This window comes from Tamandua tetradactyla, chromosome 23 (genome assembly GCF_023851605.1).
Source record: "Tamandua tetradactyla isolate mTamTet1 chromosome 23, mTamTet1.pri, whole genome shotgun sequence".
Lineage (NCBI taxonomy): Eukaryota > Metazoa > Chordata > Mammalia > Pilosa > Myrmecophagidae > Tamandua > Tamandua tetradactyla.
The window spans coordinates 55,772,208-55,792,024 of record NC_135349.1 but is presented as its reverse complement, the minus strand read 5'-3'; the positions used below and the strand labels follow the sequence as shown (position 1 = coordinate 55,792,024).

The 19,817-nt window shown below is 51.8% G+C and overlaps 1 protein-coding gene across 1 annotated transcript; it reads left to right on the top strand.

Moving 5' to 3' along the window:
* The first annotated feature begins 3,872 nt into the window (after positions 1-3,872).
* Positions 3,873-19,052, top strand: JPT2 (Jupiter microtubule associated homolog 2). Its single transcript, XM_077142250.1, has 5 exons — positions 3,873-3,986; positions 8,278-8,426; positions 12,701-12,843; positions 15,445-15,493; positions 16,475-19,052. The coding sequence occupies exons 1-5, from the start codon at positions 3,943-3,945 to the stop codon at positions 16,651-16,653; spliced, it is 564 nt and encodes a 187-aa protein (XP_076998365.1). The 5' UTR covers positions 3,873-3,942; the 3' UTR covers positions 16,654-19,052.
* Positions 19,053-19,817: the final 765 nt, after the last annotated feature.

The window sequence follows — 19,817 nt, the reverse complement described above, 5'->3', positions numbered from 1 at the left end:
CAGAGCAGTGCCCTACCCTAGCCCCTGCTGGCCTCAACCATGAGGATGCTGGGCCTTTGCTTCTGCCACGGTGGCCATGCTGGACATTTGGGCCTTTTCTTGGGAATGCCTTGGCATAGTTATTGCAGCCGGGGAGTTTTAACGTTCCCTCTCTCTCTGCAGGGAGGCTCCAGGCCATTGTGGCTTGCTTGCCACCAAATCCTCTGCCTGCTTCATTTCTTCCCTCTATGGAGTGATGCAGGCGGGTGGGTGGGGAGAGGGCAGCAAGGTCTGGTCTGGTCTCTAGCCCATGCAGAGGGTGCTCTAACCCTGGTGCCACAGAAACGCTGACCCTTGCCTAATGCATCCCTATCTAGAGGTTTTGTTTTTGTTCTGACTTAACAGAAAGAGGGGAAAGAATCATGTCTTATGCAGGTTGAGTGGACTTTTTAAAAAATCCTGCTAAGCTGGTTGAAAACTGTTTCTCTTGTGTTTTAAGAATTAGGAGGCAGTGAGGAAGAATGTAGCCCCCTGTTGAGTTGGTATCCTTCCTGTGTCCATCTGCAAAAGTTTCTTCTAGGTGATGTGAGATGTTATTTCACTTGATCAGAATGAGCCCTAAGTACTGATTTGACTATAGACAAGACTTTCCTGATAAGGTCTCTAACTTGTGATGCATTACATCTGGCAACTGATGTACAGCCACTTCTGTCGGAAGTCAGGACTTGCCCCCAGGCTTGCACTGAAGCCCTCACAGTGCCTCTTGCTCTTTACCCTGCTCAGACGTCCGGGTGGGGACAGAGCTCATCAAAACCATGTCCTTTTGTTGGCCAGTTACTTTAATCCCAGGTGGTCCAGCATCCAGTCTTTCCAGAATGGAGTGGGCAAGGGCTCCTCTGCACACAAACCACCATGCAGTTGTCTTCAGTGTGGCCAGCCGCCGTAGCTGGGGTGGGAGCAGAACATAGGGGTGCCACCATCTCCCCTGCTCTTTCACGAAGCTCCCCCCATCAGCCAGAAGTCCCACCAGAACCCCTCACCATCTCTGCTGCCTACTCCTCCTCCTTTAAGGGCAGGCCTGGCCCTTGCAGCACATCTGCTCCTCCCTCTCACAGCACAAAGGGAGCAGGTCTCTGGTGTGTTCAAGCAGGCAGCTGCTCTTGATCCTGCACCTCCACCTGGCTGGTGGAGCAGCTCCTCTAGCCAGTGGGAGGGTCAGCTCAGGCATGGCTTCCTCCCTTCAGAGCCAATTCCAGGCACAAATGTTACTGACAAGAGCCAACATGTAAAACTCTTCTGAGCTTTTATAGTTTTGTGCAAAAACTGCCTGGAGGTATATAAGGGAGAGGAATATGGTACCACTTTGTTGAGTGATACAGGCAGCAGTGTTTGAGCTGGAGTATCCCTAAACTAGCACATGCTCTGAGCCAAGACATCCACTTCCTGAGCTTTGCATCTTGTTAATCGGAACAACGTCAGTGGGTCTCACACGCCCAGGGCATCTAGCTTTGCTAGGGCTATAGGAGGTCAGGCCATTAGGCCCAGCTCAACACTGAGGATTTCCTCACATACTCCCGGCCTTGGGCCAGAGGTACCAAGTGGTGTGACAGTCTTGGTGATCAGTACACCCCATCTGGTGGGCAGGTTCGCACATGTGATTCGGTACATCTCAGAGGAGGAAAACTAGAGAGGAGGGTCCACTTTGCAGGCTCTTTGTTCAGCCGCACCTCCTGCTTGGGTATCTGCAGGTTCCATTTGGCCAGTGACATCCAGGGGAGCAGATGGATTAAGGAGGAGAGTATTTCTCTCACTTTATTCTCACCTGTAATAAAGCTGACACAATTCCAGGGAATTCTGTTGCTTTTCTAGCAACCAGGCAGGTATAGCATTTGCTTGCCATAATAAAGGGAAAATGATAACCTTTGTAGCAGAAGAAAAACGACTGTTTTCTCCAGCCCCAATGAATATATGTGTATAAAAGTAGACCACTGTTAAGGCTGGACTTTTCAGAAGACCCCAGCAGAGAAGTCTCCCACTTCCTGCTTTTTCATCTGCCTTTCCCATGGAAGACAGGACAGCCTCTGTGTGATTGATGGCTTCCTTTGTGCATTTGAGCATGTTAAAGACGAGATCGGTGTCATAGAAAAATCTCTCCCTCACCACTCTAAGGTCTGGGGTCTTTTTCTTGACTTATCATTTCTAAATGTTGAGACCAAGCATCTCTTGCTAAGGGAGGTGGCAGTTTGGGCCCTGATTCCTTCTTGTGAATATCATGGTGGGTGTTCTCTCATCTCTGTATCTTCTAGGTGTCAAGTGTCTGCTCAGGTCATGGGGACATGGGGATGTATCACCAGTGTCCGTGCTTTCCCACCTCTCCAGGTTCTTAGTTTCAGAACCTTGTTCTTAGAATTCTGTGCCATGGCCTCAGTGCTCCGTGAATGTCCTTTTCAGCTGAAATGACTTTACCTAGATCACACCACTGAATCCATACTTGGTCCGCAAAGAGAAGTCATGGTACGAGATGCTGGAAACAATCCAGGAGGAAAACAGTACTTACATGTTTAAAAAAACATTCAGATCTGTCAAATGCATTTGTGAGGAAATAAGGCACTTTTTGTAAGGAAAAAAAAAGGGAAAGTTTTTTAGAAAAAATAGAAAGAAAGAAGGAAGGAAATCCACAGCAAACCTTTCCTGCCTGTCAGAGCTCTCCTGATCTCACCTTAAGTCAGTTTAGCCTTGGAAGCACTACAGCATCCTATACCCTATGTTCCAGAACAGGATGGCTGGCTCTGGGGCTTATGGTCTGGGCAGCAGAATTTATTGCTGTTTCTTTTAATAATAGTTAAGCCATATCATCTAAAGTTTTCGGCTTGTTTTGAGATGTGAATTTGTTTTATAGATTATAAATATACATATACAGTGTATGTATAAAGCAGAATGCCTGTCCTTCCTGATTATTTTTTGTACCATACTGTAAATTATATTATTTATTCTTTACCAATTTTGGGAATAAAAGGTGTTTTCGTTATTTAATATAATAAAAGCTGTTGAAATTCTTATGTTTAAATTTCCAGTTCAACTTGTAAATCTGTTTTTATTGTGCATAATACATACTAATACTTGATCTAGTAATTGTTGTTTCTGCCCTTTTTTAATAAAGTGTGTACGTAGAAAGTGGGGTGCATGGCCGCCACTTGGCGGCACCTGTGAGATCAGTAGATGGGCCACCCACACAGCCCCTGAATTGAGCCTCAACTGCTGAGTGTTTGACTCAGAAATAGGGCGATTCAGCATTCTCAGCCCGGGGGCTCATCCTTCTTCCAGGTCTTTTGCTTCCTACTAATAAATCTTCTTGAGCCTGTCCCACCGCACAGGGCAGGATAGAGAAACTGCCGGGGGTGGGGGTGGGTGAGGCAAAGGGGGCTTCCCCGAACGGATAATTCAAACCCAGCGTTTTCCGTGGTCAGGAATTGCACGTGCCATTGAGGTCTGCTAGAAGGGAACGTCTGCTGACCCACGGAAAGTCCACGTCCCTTAGGAACAGGACAGGAGTCGCGGGGCGGCCTGACCCGCTGCCCGGCTCTCTGGCCACCTTCCCGGGCGGCCATCCCACTCGCATCTGACCTCCCTACCGCCCCTCCTCCTCAGCCCCGGCCTGCCTGGGTGGAGGGCGGGGCTCTAGGCGCAGCGCCACCGACTGCGCCGGCTCGGAGCCCTGGACGGGGCGCGCCCACTGGGCGGGTGGTGACCGGCCCAATGCAGGTGCCTGACGGCCTGAGCGGCGTCTCCTCCAACCAATCGGCTGCGAGGGGCGGAGGCGGGCCCCAGGGCTGCAGTAGGCTGCGGAGGCCTGACTGACGACGCTTCCGGCCAATGGGCGCGGGCGGGCGGGCCTCTAAGCCGAGCGCGGGGCCCGGCGGGAACAGCAGCGCAGCGGGCTGAGGGAGGTGCGGGTGCGGCGACATGTTCCAGGCCCCGGAGAGCGAGCGCGGTCGGACCGGCTCCAGGTGCGGCGGGCGGGCGAGGGTGCGGACGCGGGGAAGAGCTGGGTGCTCGTGGAGCGGGCCGAGGGCGGCGGGAGGGTGGGACGCGGGGCCCTCCAGCGTGGGCGGACCGGGACCACTCGGACCCTCGGGCCCTTCCCGGAGGCCGCGGCGCTGTTGCCCGGGTCCCCTGTCCTCACTTACGATCCGGAGCTGGCTCGTGGGCGTGGTGCGCCGCTTGGACTTTTGGCAAATAGAGTTTGAACTTTACTGCCATTATCTTCTATTTTTGTCTGATAGCAACCTCTGCAGAGTTTGCGGTGGCACCGGAAGGTACCGCAGTGAGAAAGTCTCCCTCTTCGCATGTACACGTTTTTGCCCTTTTGTCGCCCACATACTACGTTAATTTTCTAAATGCTTAGAACCGAAAGGGTCGTTGGCCGCACAGACCACCCCAACTTGTCCTGCGGGGAAAGGGCTGGGAAGAGTGGTAGTGCCAGGAGGCCCGGGAACAATGCTAGCGTTTGTGGGTGGGCAGGCGGGAGGACATCTGAGTTCCAGTGTCTGTGTGTCCCTGAGCTTTGTGTGTGTTTGTACTTGCCTCCAACAAGTCCAAGTCCACTCGCGGTAGAGAGGACCCGCGTGTTCCGGGAAGCGGAGGGCAACCGGAGACGTGGGTGGGGCCTCGCGCCGCTGGCCACCAGCAAACAGACCGGATTCAGGTGATAAGAACTGAGATTGAAGCGACGGTTTCCCGCCCACCCCGGAACACAAAGCGCTTTATTTGTTTGTTTCTTTAACTTTTAAAGTACTTTTTCCAACCCACAAAATTAGGATTGGCAGAGCTGGCAAGAGACGCTTTTCTTGCCTTGCACAGTTTTGGGTCTTCAGATGCATAAGCTTTTTCTCTTTGTGAGCCTCCACCAGGAAAGAAGGGAACATGGAGAGGTTAAGATAAGTGTTGAGTGCAAGAATCGCCTCCTCGTGCCCTTCACATGTGCTGGGGAGTATCCCTGGCCAAATAACTTGGTAATTAACCTATCCAGCAATGACTGCTAACCCACCACGGACTGACCTTTGCTGGTATGGGGCCAGAAATGTCCCCCAGAGCGAGTGCACGTGCTGGGGTGTCTCCAGGAAGAAGCCAGGGCTGCTCCAGCAGCCACATGCTTCTGGACACTTCTTTCTCCTGTGTCCTGTTAGTCAGGTCCGTTTCTGTTTACACTGCCTGGCACCGGGGCCCCAGGAAATGTTGGTGGAGTTAATGAATAAAGCCCAAGTGTCACATTGATGTTAGGCTGACTTTTAGAGCTACAAGAGTTAGCTGTGGAGCTGGTGCCCTACAGTACACCACACTTCCTTGGGGCATTAGCTTCTAGAGAGGATATTGTAAAAATGAGAAGTCTTCCTTTTAGGATATTAAGGAAGGAAAACCAAGAGTCTTTGTTGGCGTCTCCTGCCAGGGATCCCTCGGGAACTTCGCAGCTTGAGGGCCGTCTAACCTAAGGCAGCAGTTAATGAACCTAGTGGGGGCTTGGATTATCCAGCCAGGTTTTCTTCCTGGTGGGCCCTCCAGTCTTAGGATTTTCACCTTTTTTGTTCTCTTGTTGAGGGATTATTTTGTGTTTAGAGGGGTCATTTATCTAAGCCTTTTCATTGAAGCCATGACGTTTCTCTTTGTTACGAAGCTCTTTGGAGTCTGCTGTCTGCACTGCTTCTCTCCAAGGCTTTAGGAAAGGCAGGGAGGAGCTGTTGGAGGGAGAGGGTCTCATCCTGGAGATCCCCAGGGTGAGAGTTGCTTTTCCCTGCACCTCTGCCTGTGCCACAGTGCACTGAGCTGGGCGTGCCGCTTCCTTTGTGTGCACTTTGAATGTCTGTGTTGAAATAAATGGAAGGGAGTCAAAGGCATGAGTGGTGAGGAGGCGGCCGGCAGGTGATGCACCCCTGGACCTGCCTGCTCAGCCGCATCCCCACCCCCCTCCCCCGGATCTTGGCACGTTTATCTGTGCCCCTTTGCATGATGCTTACCAGGTGACCTCGGATCACCTGGAGTCTCAGGACAGTGACCTCTTGGCTAAAACAGTTTTTTCTCTAGCATGGTTTTTCTTTCTCAAATTAAAATAAAATTCAGAGGGCTACAGTGGCTGAGCAGGCAGAGTGCTTGCCTGCCATGCTGAAAGACCAGAGTTTGTATCCCGGTGCCTGTCCATGTAAAAGTAAATATATAAATTAAAAATAAAATAAAATTCAGAGTAATAGAATGAGCACCCCGGTTTCCACCACCCAGGCTTAACATTTGGTCCTTTCCCATATCCGTTGCGCACTTCCGTTCCCCACTGTCCATACAGAATGGGGACAGGTCGGTGTCCCATTCCGGTAGAGGTGGGGGGCTTCACTGGACCTCACCTCAGGCTCGCGGCCACCCCCATCCAGCGAGCTGCATTGCTGAGTGCCAAGACCTGTCCCCCTCGCAGGGCCTGGTGCAGGCCGGCCAGCCCGGGATGGTACCCAGGGACCCTGCAGAGGAGCTGGCCGCTAGGTCGGGACACATGCCGTCTGCATCCACTCTCCCCAGCACTTTGGGCCTTGAGGTCGCATACAGACCCATGAGGTAGCACACAGGCCCGTGAGTTAAATGTGAGCTCGTGCGGGCGTGGGAGTGGGTGCTGGACTCAGCTCCCTTCTCAAGATCCTGTGTTCCCCCTTTTTCCGAAGAAGCCCGCGAGTCCCACACGTGCGGAGGTTGCACCCTGCACCTGGGGGCAGGAGGAGGGCTGGCGAGGGCCGTGGGAGGGGTGAACGGCTGGGGCTGCCTGAGGAGTTCCTGCACCCCTTTCTGCTTTAAGCCCGGCTATCTAAAAACACTGCTCTCGTATAGAGGTGGTTATTTTCCCTTCCCGAGGGCCTTCGTCAGGAAACGCCGACCAGGCAGCCATACAGCCGCCCCCCAGCCTCTGTGCAGACGGGGACTCGGGGTGCCTGGTGGGTGCCTGGTGGGTGCCTCGGCCTGTCTGCTGCTGCTGCCAGGGCCTGAGAGCTCTGGGGCACCGTGCACTTGGAGTCTATAGCTCTCCTGACTGGACACAAGGGATTTACAGTAACCTGCTTTTGTGGACTCGGGGTTGAACAGTGTTCACCCGGCTTTCCTATGGAGTCAAGCCCTGTCATTTTTGAGTATTTTCAAATGTTGGCATCATGGACCGCCCGTGTGTCGAGTTAGGGAAACCACGTGCTGCTCTTGGGCCCAAAACTCAATCTCGGAGGCCCTGCTCAGCTAACATGCATGTGGAGGCCTGTGCAGGTGCTCTGCTGGAGGGGCGTGACGATGCGCACTGCGGCCTTCCCTGCAGCTGTGTGCGCTGGAACTTCCAGAGAGCGCCTGAGCCCGTTTCCCAGAGATCGGGCCTCAGGTAGATACTGCTGTTTCCAATGGCAGCTGCCCCCCTGGGTGTTTAAGTAAAATCCACGTTCTTAGAGTGCCGGGATGTGGCAGAGACCACTTACTGAATCTGGCAAGATGAACTTTCCATATAGAGTATTCCGCCCAGCCTGGGCAGGTTGTTACTGTAACATGTGATCAGAGTTAAAGAAAAGGCTACCCAGGTCTTCGAGCTCCGCACCCTGAGCGTGGAGGTCCAGGTGTGTTTACGCTTGGCAGCCTGCCTCAGCCCAGAGCAGCCAGTCGGTGAATGTGCAGCACACACTGGCCGGTGGCCCCCAGTGCAGCGGGCGGGTCTGCGCCTGTGATCGGCCTTCCTCTGTGGACACCGGGTGGGCGGCCCCTGAGTTTTGGGTTTTTTTTAGAGACCTTTAAGGGGCATTCAGGCATAGTCCAGCTGTAGATCCAGGCTTCCTAGAGTTATCCTGGCTCTGCTACTCCCTGTGTGACTTCGGGCAAATCATCTGACTGCTCTTCCTCTGTGGAGTCTGTGCAGTGGAAGTGATGGACGTGCCTCCCGGGTCATCTGAGACTGGGTGGGTGGAAGGTGTGCAGTTTTAGGGCAGGATCTGGCATATTGTCAGCACTCCACAATCACAGAACTAAACACGAGGGAGTGGGGCCGCATACACCTGCTTCAGGGAACTGCCTAATTCTACTATGAGAGATCCTAGGAAGGATTTTGAAATATTTAAGTTTCTGAAGTCTTCTTCTATAGCCTAGAAATATATAGGAAACTTTGGGGGGATGCTTAGGGTGCCAGCTGTGTGGCAGAGTGTGCCCTGCCCATGCTGGCACTCAGTGGTTGTGCTGCAGCCCCGCATGGCGACGAGCCCTGGTCGGCCTCCAGTGACGTGCACTTTCCTCTACACACAGGGCAGTGAAGCCCCCCGGAGGAGACCCCAGCAACCCTTGTGGAAGCCCAGAAGCAGCCATCCCTTCAAGCAGACCCAACAGGATGGCTTCAAATATCTTTGGACCAAATGAAGAACCTCAGAACATCCCCAAGAGGACAAACCCCCCAGGTAGGGCCTTTGTGACCCATCCACCCCCGTCCTCTGCTGTGCTGCCCTTTCCTTACATTGCGCACGCACGCGCGCACACACACACACGCACACACACTCCCCCAACTGCTCTCTGTCTCAGGTCAGCCCTTGTCACCTGAGTTCTCCTGGAATAAAGGAAAGGGCTCCTCTAGTCCTTACTTTCTCCTTTGAGTGTGACCCGAGCACTCCTGAATCCTACTCCATCTGTATGACATGCTCAGGGAACCACAGGGCGTGGCACGTCCCAGCTCCTGCCGGTTGAGGAAAGGCTGGGCCCTGTCCCGTGGATCCCTCGAGGTCATGGACAAGAGTCCCAGAATGGCATACACACTGCCATGTATTTAGACTTTTTTTTCAGGGACAGTTTTTTGCTTTTTATCACGTGGTCAGAGGGGTTGAAACTAAAGAGCGTAATATTGGGGCACATTTCTGCACAGTTCCTCAGAGCACACACACCTCTCTCAGTCACTGGGAAGGGCGCCACGGCTGCTGCTGCACGGCGCTGGGTGCCTCCCCGTGCTCTTCCGTGTCTGCATCCACAAGGGAAAAGCAGGGTTTGCCCCTCCCTTCAAGCTTTTGAGAGTTTAGGCTGGGAGCTGGGGCTCCATAAAGAGAGACTCACAGAAACAGGGTGGAGCTGCTCTCTGCCCCACCCCAATTCCGAGTTCCAGTATTCGACCAAACCTGGAGAAACAAAAGCAGCAGGTTCAAAGCTAGTTTTTCAGGTGTTCTGTAGGGGTCACCAGGGGTGTGGAGGCTGCTTTCTGAGAGAAGCAGTTCAGGCTGCCCTTAGGTATGTGTCCTGCCTCGGCCTCCTTGGACACAGCCCACGAGCATGGGGCCGGGCCGGGGTGGGCCGTTCCTGGGGTACAGAGTTGAGCTGAGGTCCTGCCATGCGGCCCAGCCAGCTCACCTGGAACATGGCAGCCTGGGGCAGTGCACTCAGGTCATCCCACAGGGGCTCTCACTGTCCAGACCCATGAGGTCACACATGTCAGCAAGACTTTGCTGAGTTACCGCCTCTCACTAGCCATATTTTGGGTTTGTTTTCCATCATATCAAGGTTCCTTTGAACAGAGTCTGTGCTGAATTGTCATAGGGAAACTACTGTCCGTGTCCACCACCTAAAGCCCTGCCTTAGCCCTGTAGCTCTGCAGTCAGAGCGCGTGACTGAGAAAAGCTTGTGGAAGCTGGAAATGCATGTCAAGTACCAAACAGCACTCACTGAGTGTCCTGTAACTTTCCTTGCAGTCTTTGTGTCCTTTGCTGGTTGCCTGGTTTAGCAGTTCCACAGGCTGCTGCCCGGCCTCCTGATCCCGATGGTGCCTACCGTGGCTTGTTGGCCCTTTGCCTGGACCTGTGCTGAGGGCTTTGCGTACATTTTTTTCACATAGTCCCCGCCACAACCCTGGGGGTAGGTGCTTTCACCCCCTCTACTAAAGAGGCAGCTGAGGGTCTGCCTGGTTCCCTGCTGTGTCTGGGGCTCCGTGGCTGAGTGGTGGAACCGGCCTCAGGTATGTGAATTTACCTCTTCAGCGTATGTGCTGGGATAGATGTGTCGAAGCGGAGTCACCAGGCCAAAGGGTATGTGAAGTCACAGTACTGGCAGATGCTGGTGATGGCTCTTTGAAGAGGTTGCCCGGTTTTTACCCATAATATATATGCCTGCTTGTTTCCCCAAGCTTATTCGCCAATATGGTATCGTTTACTTTTGCAATGTGGTTTCAGAACCCATGTATCTTGAATTTTTCTTCAGTCCACAAGATGGAAGTTGTCCTTCAGGTAAAATGTTGAGTAATGGAGAAGGACTCACAGTAACTCACAGCGATGTGACCCCTTTCTTATCGAGTTCAAAACAGAACAGGTTGTTTAGCGTTTGCAAGTAAAATGATTTTTTAAAAATGTTGTGGTTTCCAGAGAATGCAGGAGAACAGCAGCCACTGGGGAGAGGGCTCTGGGCCTCACAGCGTGGTGCCTACCCTGTGCCTATTTGTGGGTCTCATCGACATTTCTATCTTATGTTTCACAGTTTTTTAAGAATCCAAGAGTGAGTAGTGTCTATAATCAGAAACTTCTAATTGAGTTCTTTGTCTTCCATTTTAAACAAAGCTAAATAGGCACTTTGGAAAGAACTCAGGTGTACCTTTATGCCAGCCCAGGAAGGACACAGTGCCCAAGGGGTGGCCTCCAGCCCTTGTTTCTCCTCCTGTGGTCACGAAGATCTGGGGACGATCCCCACAGCACGGCGGGGGCTGGCACAGCTGGCAGTGCACTACACTTCACGGGTATTAACCCCGCTGTCCTCGCCAGCGCCCAAGGTCGGGTTGTGACCGTTTATTACCTTCTGTCAGAGTTGAGGAACTGGATAAGAAGCTACCCAGCTCGTAGGTGACTTTCTGCCTGCTAAAACACATGCCGTGTAAGGGGTTGGCTTAACAATGGGAATTTTTTGGCTCATGGTTTTGAGGGAAAAAGTCCAAAATCACGGTGTCAGCAAGGCTTTCTCCGCAAAGACCAGCACTCTGGGGCTGGTTGCCAGCGCCCCTCGGTCCTTGGGTTTTCCGTCACGTGGCGATGCGGTGGCAGCAGCCTCTCCTTTCTCCCTAGCCTCTGCCCCCAGGCCTTCTCTAGGAGGCCCCCCGCCACGGGGTCGGGACCCGTTCTGGTCCCACTGGGCCATGCACCCTAACCAGAGTCACCCATCCAAAGGTCCTGTTTACAGTACATCACGCCCACAGGACTGGACAGATGAAGTCTTTGTTTTCTGGGGTGCAGGCCACCGTAGCACCCCACCTGTCTGTGCTGGGCCAGGGCCTGTGGGTCTCTGGGAGGTTGGCCTGTGCCTGAGGGTCAGAAGGCCTCTCAGTACCCAAAAAGCAGTGGCTGTGCATGTGTGTGTCTTCCTGAGGAAGGGGTCCATTCTAGCACCCCAAAAAGGCAGGGAACTCCAGCCTGAGCCCCCTCGCTGTGTTGCTTCAGCCTCCTCCATGCGGTGGCTGTCCGTCACCCACAAGGCATTGTAGCCACTCTGGCATTGGGGCCCCGACAGCGGGTCCAAGGCCAGCTAGCGCGCCCCGACAGGGCCCCACCACCACCACCACTGCAGGAGTGCCCACAGCGCCAGCCCCAGGTGTGCTCGTGCTGCCCCTGGCCTGAGTGAGAGCCACATAGCTTAGTTTTCACAACAAGAAGGAACTGTTTTTTTTTTGAAAAGAAAGTACAGAAGACACACCTCTTTCCTACAGTCACCCCGCACCTGCCCACCCTCCTCCCTGCAGGTGACCACCTTGTGGGGAGTAGTGGGTCACCCACGTACAAGCAAATAGGGAACCCCGCCACCCTTTCAAAATGTTCACTTCCCCCTTTTACATTGAAAGCTGTGTGCCAGGTAAATCTTTTGAACCTTTCTTTTCTCACTGAGCATTTTGTCTGGGAGGTGTTTATTGGCACTTGGAAACTACAGCCAGTGTTCAAGGAGCAGTGGTGTCACTGAGCATTTGCCCATGAACTGTGGGAACAGTGAAGGCCCTGCAAGGTGGGGCTCTGGTCGTCCCATCTCCAGGTGAAAGGTGGGCACAGAGAGGCCAAGCACCTTGCCTGGTGTCACACAGCTGGGTAGTGGAGTGTGTCTTCTTTCCCCTTGTAAATTATAAACCCCTGTCTCCCAGGGCCTATGGCTCAAATGCTACCTCCCCTCTGCTGAGGACAGCTGGGCCTGGGGTGTGCTGAGGGAAGACACAACCACTGGTGTCACCAGGTAACCATCTCGGCCTAACGTGGGTGTTGGCTGTGCACACCCAGCCCTGAGTCCTCAGCTTGAACGAATCTTGTCGCAGACATGCATTTCCATTTTGTCTGTCAGCAGAGCTAACTGCCTGCAATTTGCTGACATACCTAGTTATAGTCACTGAAAGTTCCAGGCAGAATGAGGTCAGAAGAATGATGAATAAATGTTATTTTCCAGATTACAGGTTTGCCTTTGGATAGGGTATCTTTTTAAAGTCAGAGCTCTGTGAGACATAGAAATTCAGCACATGTTTATTTTTAATCTACGAAAAACCTTTCCTGGGTTTAACGAAGAACAGGAAACACGAAGTGTTCAGAGTTAAGGAAAATTCTAGAGGGAAAATGTGCTGTTTTATGCCATGTCCCCTCTTGGGTTTTTCACAGGTCATCAGGGCCGAAGTGGGACCCGCGTGGTGACAAAGGCCAGATGGAGCAGGCAGCTCACCGTTCTGTGACTCTCTCTGCAGGGGGAAAAGGAAGTGGGGTCTTTGATGAATCTGCACCTGCACAGACTCGGCAGCGTGTGAACCCACCTGGTGGGAAGACCAGTGACATCTTCGGGTCCCCCATCACTGCCACTTCCCCCTTGGCACACCCAAACAAACCCAAGGTATGCACTCCATCGAGGTAGCAGACGTTGAGCCAAGCACTTTTAACAAGCTCTGAGGCAGATGTGACTGCTGTTAGGAAGACACACAGGGGTGGCGTTGATTGTCCTGAGTGCAGTGATTAGTCATCAAGTTTCAGGTCTCCCATGAGTCATCCAAGAGACAGATTCCAGCCCCGTGACGACTGAACTTGGAGGAGCTGGTTGCCGGCAGCGAGTCTGTGCTGCAGAAAGGTCGTGCTCGTCCCTGGGCATTCCAGAGGGTGCGGGGAATATTTACAACGGCAACCACACAGCAGAGGGGTCTGTTCCTTAGGCATTTTTTCATGATTTGTATTTAACTTGGGAAGGTTCTGTGATGGTTCTTGATGTGCTTTTTCCCCCCAATACTGATGCCTCTGAACCAAGTGCTGTGACTTTGGACGCGGCCTGTGGAGGTGTCAGTCAGTGCCGCATGCCCTCCCCAGCTGGGACAGGGACCTGATTAAAGGCAGCCTTAGGGTCCCTGACAGCCAAGAGTCCCTGCTGCCCTGGCTTGCACGCTCTGTGTCAATGGGTGAGTGCTCCTGGGCTCTGCTGCCACTTGGAGCTCCTCAGCAGGAGTCACTAACGGGTTCTTTTTTTTTTTTAACTTATTTTGTATTATCAAACCAAAACAACATACAAACATTCCGTGCATGATGTACAATCAGTGGCTCACAATATCATCACATGATAGTATATTCACCAGCATGATCATTTTTTTAGAACATTCGCATCAATCACTCCAGAAAAAGAAATAAAAAGAGAAAACTCATACATACCATGTCCCTCCCTTTCATCAACCACTAGTATTTTCATCTACTCAGTAGATTTTAACCTTTGACTAACGGTTTTTTAACCCATTTATTAGCTCTCCCACATTCTTGTGGTCAAAAGGCATGGCCTAGGATGTATGGGTAGTTCAGTTCAGTCGTTAGAGCACCTGCCTTTCATGCGGGAGACCCAGGTTCGATTCCCAGACCCATGCACCCAAAATAAAAACAAACCATGGTCTGGTTCCCTAAAGGAGCAAGTTCTTACCTACTTCTGCAGTGACTTATGCCTAGGAAGTCTCGTCTCCAAGGCAGCCTGGCTCAGCTTGCTCTCCACCTGCCCTGTGCTGGCCGTCTCAGTAACAGTGTGTCTGTCCAGTATCACGTCCTGTAGGAGCCAGTCTTGAGCCTCTGAGTCCTTAATGGACTGATGCTCAAGGGAAACAGAAAGAGAGGTGGCATCTCTCGCTCCAGTCTGAACCTTGGCTGGTCCAGAAATGTCCTAAAAGTCAGCAGTTCACTAAGGGCAGGACTTGAACTGGCTGAGCACAAAGAGAAGACACCGCCTGCTGTGAAGTGCTGCGGTGATGTGTGGTCCTGTGAAGGAGCACGGGCCATCAGTGCAGCTGGGGAGAGGACAAGAGTAGACAGAAGAGAGCCTCCCTTGGTTTGTTTCGACACAGTGGCACTGGGCACCCCCAGGAGGAAGAAATGGCAAGTTCCAGGTGAGGGGCAAGGGATGTGTACGATGAGCCGGGAGTACCAGAGACAAGGAAGTGACCAAATGCTGGGATCGTGCCAGAAAGACCCAGGGCCCAGCTTGGAGAGACCACTGCCCAGAGGTGGGGCCATGCAGTCATACGGACTGACTGCCGCATGTAACAGTGCACCAGATAGTCAGCATTCCTGGGCCCGTGATGACATGAAAAACAGACTGATTTTTCACCTTTGGAGAGTGCCAGAGGACCAATTTATTATTATGGAAAGTGATAAATAGAGCCAAGCATTTCATTGGTGTTTCCTGTACGAACTGTGCCTTGGATTAATAGATGGTGAGGAAAGATTCCTTTTCTTAAAATGGACATTCCAGCCTAGTGAATGAAGAAGGAACGATAAAATTTGAATATCACCGTTTTGTAAACTTGTGATGGAATAACAAATGTAGGCAATGATCGGTAGCTGATCATATCCCCAGCGAGAGACAACCAGATACCATGAAAGCCTGTGCCCTTGCTGAAGTCTCCTGGTTGAGAAATTCAAGCCTCAACCAGATCAGACTTTGGGATGATACCTCAAAGTTTCAGTCAGAACAATGCAAAATAGAGGAAACTGACAAACAGAGGAAGAGTCTAATGATTAAAAAGAGACTGGAGACGTGCCACCCAAAGGCAGTGTGTGGCCCTCATTTGTATCTTGAGTGAAACCACTCAACAGTTAAGAGTAAGATAATTTGAAAACCATGTTTCTAGTATTGAGGAGTTTTACAGCCATGAGTCTCTGGTTGTGGCTTTTTGTGGTGGTTCTGAGGGCCATTCTAGAGTCACATCTTGAAATATTTATGAATGAAGTGGACTACCCAGGATTTCGGTCAGGAGCACAGGGTGGGTGAGTCCAGGGCAGCCCTCGCAGGTGCTGTCCTGGCTATGCCGTGTGTCCTGCAGGTCTCCACTGCTAAAATCATCTGAAATGAAAATACTTGTAAAAATGGAAAGTAAAGTCAAGGTCCTGTGTACCCTGGCTGTTTTGTCCTTTTGAATGTGGTAGGAAGTCTCTGAGTTGCATCCTGACCTGACTGCTTGCCTTGTTGCAGGACCATGTTTTCTTGCGTGAAGGAGAAGACCCAAAGTTGGAACCACGAGGTGAGACTTCTGTTTTCTGTCCCTCTCCTGAACACCTTGCTCTCCTCGAGTGGCTGGTGTGCCCCTAGAGAACAAAGGAGCTGTTAATCTCGCCCCTTTCAGGCCACCTGGGTAAAACGATGCGGTCACATTCACCAATGCGAGGATTTAGTATTTGACGAAGGGCAGGGACCTGGGCTTAGGTATTCATCCAGGGAAGTGGGCTTGGATGTTTTCAGAACTTTTCAGGTGATTATGGTCTGCTTTTCTTAACTTATCAATGTGAATCAACCCAGGCCTTAGAAGAACTTCTCCGTTCCTTAGAAACCAACCTTGTTAAGGGCAGGGATCTGAAGCCTTCAGTGAGCCTCCAGGACTAACACAGAAGAGAAGGCCATAAAGGAGAGCAGGAGGAGAAGGATGAGAAGCAGAAGGAGAGACCTGGTGGGCTGGGTCCTCCCCAGGAAGGAGGAACGTGGGCTGGGCACATGGTGGGGAGGGGTCCCAGCTAGTTGGTGTCCAGGAGAGAGCAGCTCCACTCATCCCACCTGCATCTCTGAGCAGACTGTAGCCATTCGCTTCTGCTTTTGGGACTCCATTCAGCTGTCAGAAGGTCCAGAGGATTGGCTTCCCAAAACCTTGCCGGCCCCTAGCTAGGCCTCCTGCTGAGACAAGCTCTGTCTCCTCCTTTCTGAACTCACTTTGAAGAAGTTTGCTTTTCAAACTCAGGTGGGAAAAATGGAAACGGAGTTGAGCGTGCAGGAGACAGAAATGACTTCTTTAGAACTAAGTGAAGGAGGCAGGTAGTAACCCCAGTTCTGCATCTGTTAACTCTGAGTCTTGATGCAGGCCGAAGAGTTTTGCTTTATTGTCATCCCTTTTCCTGGTCACTGTGTGAATTTCTTGCAGGCCACTCTACGACACAGACTTGTCATTCACACAGCTTGACTTCTGGGGTGTGGTCAGCTTCTAATGGGGTGGTGTGCTGACTCTGTCCCACAGCTGCAGCGAGCACCCCACCAGGAGATGAGCCCGGCGGCCCGAAAGGAGCAGACTGCGCCCAGGAGCCAGAGCCCACACCCAGGGTGGACAGCCACGAGCCCAGGCTGGGGCCGCGGCCACGCTCACACAACAAGGTCCTGAACCCTCCGGGAGGCAAGTCCAGCATCTCCTTCTACTGAGGAAGCTCCCGCTTCCCCGGAGCAGGACAAGACACTTGAGAGCTAGGATATCAAGTAGAGTTTCTTTTAGCCCAAGAAAGCGGGGGTGGGAAGCAGGTCTGTTGTGCACCTGAAGCTGCTTGGAGTTTCTGTGGCCATCTGCAAGAGCTGCGTGGGAGGCGGCACCTTCCGGGTACCGAGGAGACATCTTCATGGGGATAAAAGCACCTCCGCAGGTGTGCACTCATTTGTAATTCCAGATTCTGAGGGAACTGTGGTGGGGTGGGTGGGGAGGCGATAGCAGGCTGCGGGGGTTTAGGGATGACTGGGACAGCAGGCCCTGAAGAGGTGAAAGGACACCACTGCGAGCCTGTCATTGCCTTGGGGTAGAGAAAGGAGGCACAAGCAGAAACACTAGCACAGGGCGGCGGGCACTGGACAAGATCCCCTTCTGGTCCCATGACCTGCCACCCTGAGCATACCACTACCGAGTCCCGTGTCTTACTCAGTCTTTTCCAGAGAATCTCACTTGCTTTTCCTCAGCAGCTTCCAACCAAGACCAAAAAGTTACATCTAAAGTGCTCCATGCAAGCCCTTCACTAATCGGTGTCCCTTTCCCCTTGTTCTCAGCTTATGTTTTCTGGAAGACTTTGTGCCCTGATCCTCCGAAGTGCCCATCTGCCGCCCCCTAAAGCCTCAGCCAGAACGGAGAGGCAGTATGCCTGCCTGCCTTTCCCAAGGGAGTGGCTTTAGTTCCTTTCCCTGTCAGTTGTTTGCGAATTGTTCCTTTTTCCTCCCGTGATCCTCAAGCTGAGGCCTTTGCTTCTCACCGGTGTCATGGGCAGTTGCCCTCACAAGCTGTCATCCTCCCTCCACAGGGGTCCTCTGGTGTCTGAGGATGTTAATCTATTCACATCCAACTGGACACGGGCTGGGTAACGTGTTCATCTGTTTACTTCATTCCTGCTGGGAAGAAGAGATGCTTGAGGCCTCAGTTTCTTCAGTTCTAATTCCTTAGTAATATCTGAAGAGCTATTTTTTTAAGTACCAGCTTCACATAAATGACTGTTTCTGATGCCTTTCCAGGAAACCTCAGTTATTCAGGTACACCAAAGAGGAGTTGTTGATGCTTAGGCCAGGCTTGTTAAGCTCTGCAGGACAACCTGCAGGTTATAGCCACAAACAGCCTCCCACAGGGGCCTGGGGACGTCGGGCCAGGAGCGAGTGGCCTCCCAGCAGCAAAGACGGCAGGCTGACAAGAACTCGGGGCCTTTCAGCTTCAGGCAGAAGTTTCTCCCAGTGAGCCCTCAGGCTGCAGTCCCAGCTCCCTCACCGAGTCACCCAGCCGTCTGTTAACATGAAGGAAGGGTCTCCTGGGGGCAGCTTTTGGGAAGGGGACCCATGAGGTCCACACCAAGTGGCAGAAGTCACTTTGACTGTTGAAGTCATGTGGAAGCTGGGTGGGTCGCCTTCACTGGCCCTGCTGCCCAAGCTCCGCTTCTTCCCCTTTCCATTTGTCCTGCCAGCTTCAGAGCCAAGAAATGTCCACTGCCTCCAACTTCCAAATAGTTTGCCTCTCACAGTTCTTTATAGGGAAGTTTTTTGGAACACAGCAATTTTCTCTCCATTTGAGAACAGTATCGTAAATGGCTGTTAGCTTTTCAAGCCCAAATGCACTAATTTGTGTAACTTATAACGTCATTGGAATGTTTTAATGATGGAAATGAACTGCCGTGTATAACCATGTTTTTGATGAGGAAATGATTCACGAGTAGCACGTTGGCTTACCAGGGAGAAACTCGACGTTACAGGCTCACCCTTGTTCTCTGCCACGCCCCTGCTGTCATCTTGTGGGAGGAAGTGCTGCCCGTTCTTGCCCTGGCCGGGATCTGTGCACTGGGGATTGTTGATGCTTAGTGATGATTGGGGATGGGGAAGCAAAGATGGGAGCAGTCTTTGGGAAGTAAGGAAAATGTGGATGACAGAACCCCCAGTCAGCAAGGATGGAACTTTCCGCCTCCCCTTTCTCCTTCCCGTCCTTTCCCCCTTTCTTCTCTCCATTAGGGTGCAGGAACAGGGTTCAGCCTGTCTGGGTGGTCCGTTCACTGGGAGAAGTGGAAGAACTGCATAGAGCACGACCAGTGGCCGTGGTACTGGGAAGGCAAGCGCCACATGGGACCATCTGCACTGGGGAGATCTCAAACCTCTGAGCTGCCTTGAGAAATTACTAGTCTGTATTTTTATTAAGCCTTAAACCTTTTTTTAGTGCATTTGGTGCCAACATTTTTCTAGAGCTATAACAACCAAAAAAACCTGTACTCACATCTCAATGTAATTTTGATAGGAACATTGTGTTATTTTTACAAGGCAGAATGGGGTATAACAGTTGAATTAAACTTAGCAATCAAGAACTTAAAATCTTTGCTGTGTGTGTGTGTGCTTTCCTTAAACGGCCCAATCTCCATGTTAATTTTCTCAAACATGGATTTAAGGTTTTTCATTGAAAACATTTAGCTCTGAGTAGAATGACTGGGACCGTGCTAGTGGTGTTTCCAGTTTCTGTATGCTACTGTAAGAAATAGTAAGATTTCTGTAAGAAATAGTGATTATTTCTTCTATACCACTTGTTTTCCTAAAAACAAAGTACTGGACTTGCTCCTGAGAGTTGGGTTTGTCAGACCCATATATAGAGAGAAGGATTGGATGCCTTCCCTCCTCATTTATCTTCCCTTGTCCCAGAAGCAGGCTTTATGTCCTTACCCACAGTACATGGATTCAGGGTGATGAATCGTTCCAGCCCCCTCTATGAGGACAGAAAATCAGAAAGAAGCCAGGCATGGGTTATGAAACACCCATCTTCATTTGCTTATCCCCATGTGATTTGCAGTAGAGGGCAGCTAGAAATAACCTATATTAGCAGCAGCTGTTGCAGTCACAGGTGAGCCGAGGTCTCAGGTCCACAGCTTCTGTCTCCAGAGGCATGGCAGTGGCTCCACCTGTGTGGGGGTGAGGGCCTGAATAACAGCCAGTCGGGGGTGCACCAGCCATGGGTAACGTGCTTTTTGTGGGGTGCCTCAGTCAAACCTTGCACTGCTCCCGCTTAATCACATCCAGAGTTGACCACATCTTCTGGGCTCCCCTCTTTATTTTTTCCCGTTCTTAATCCTTAGCATTCTTAAATGGTA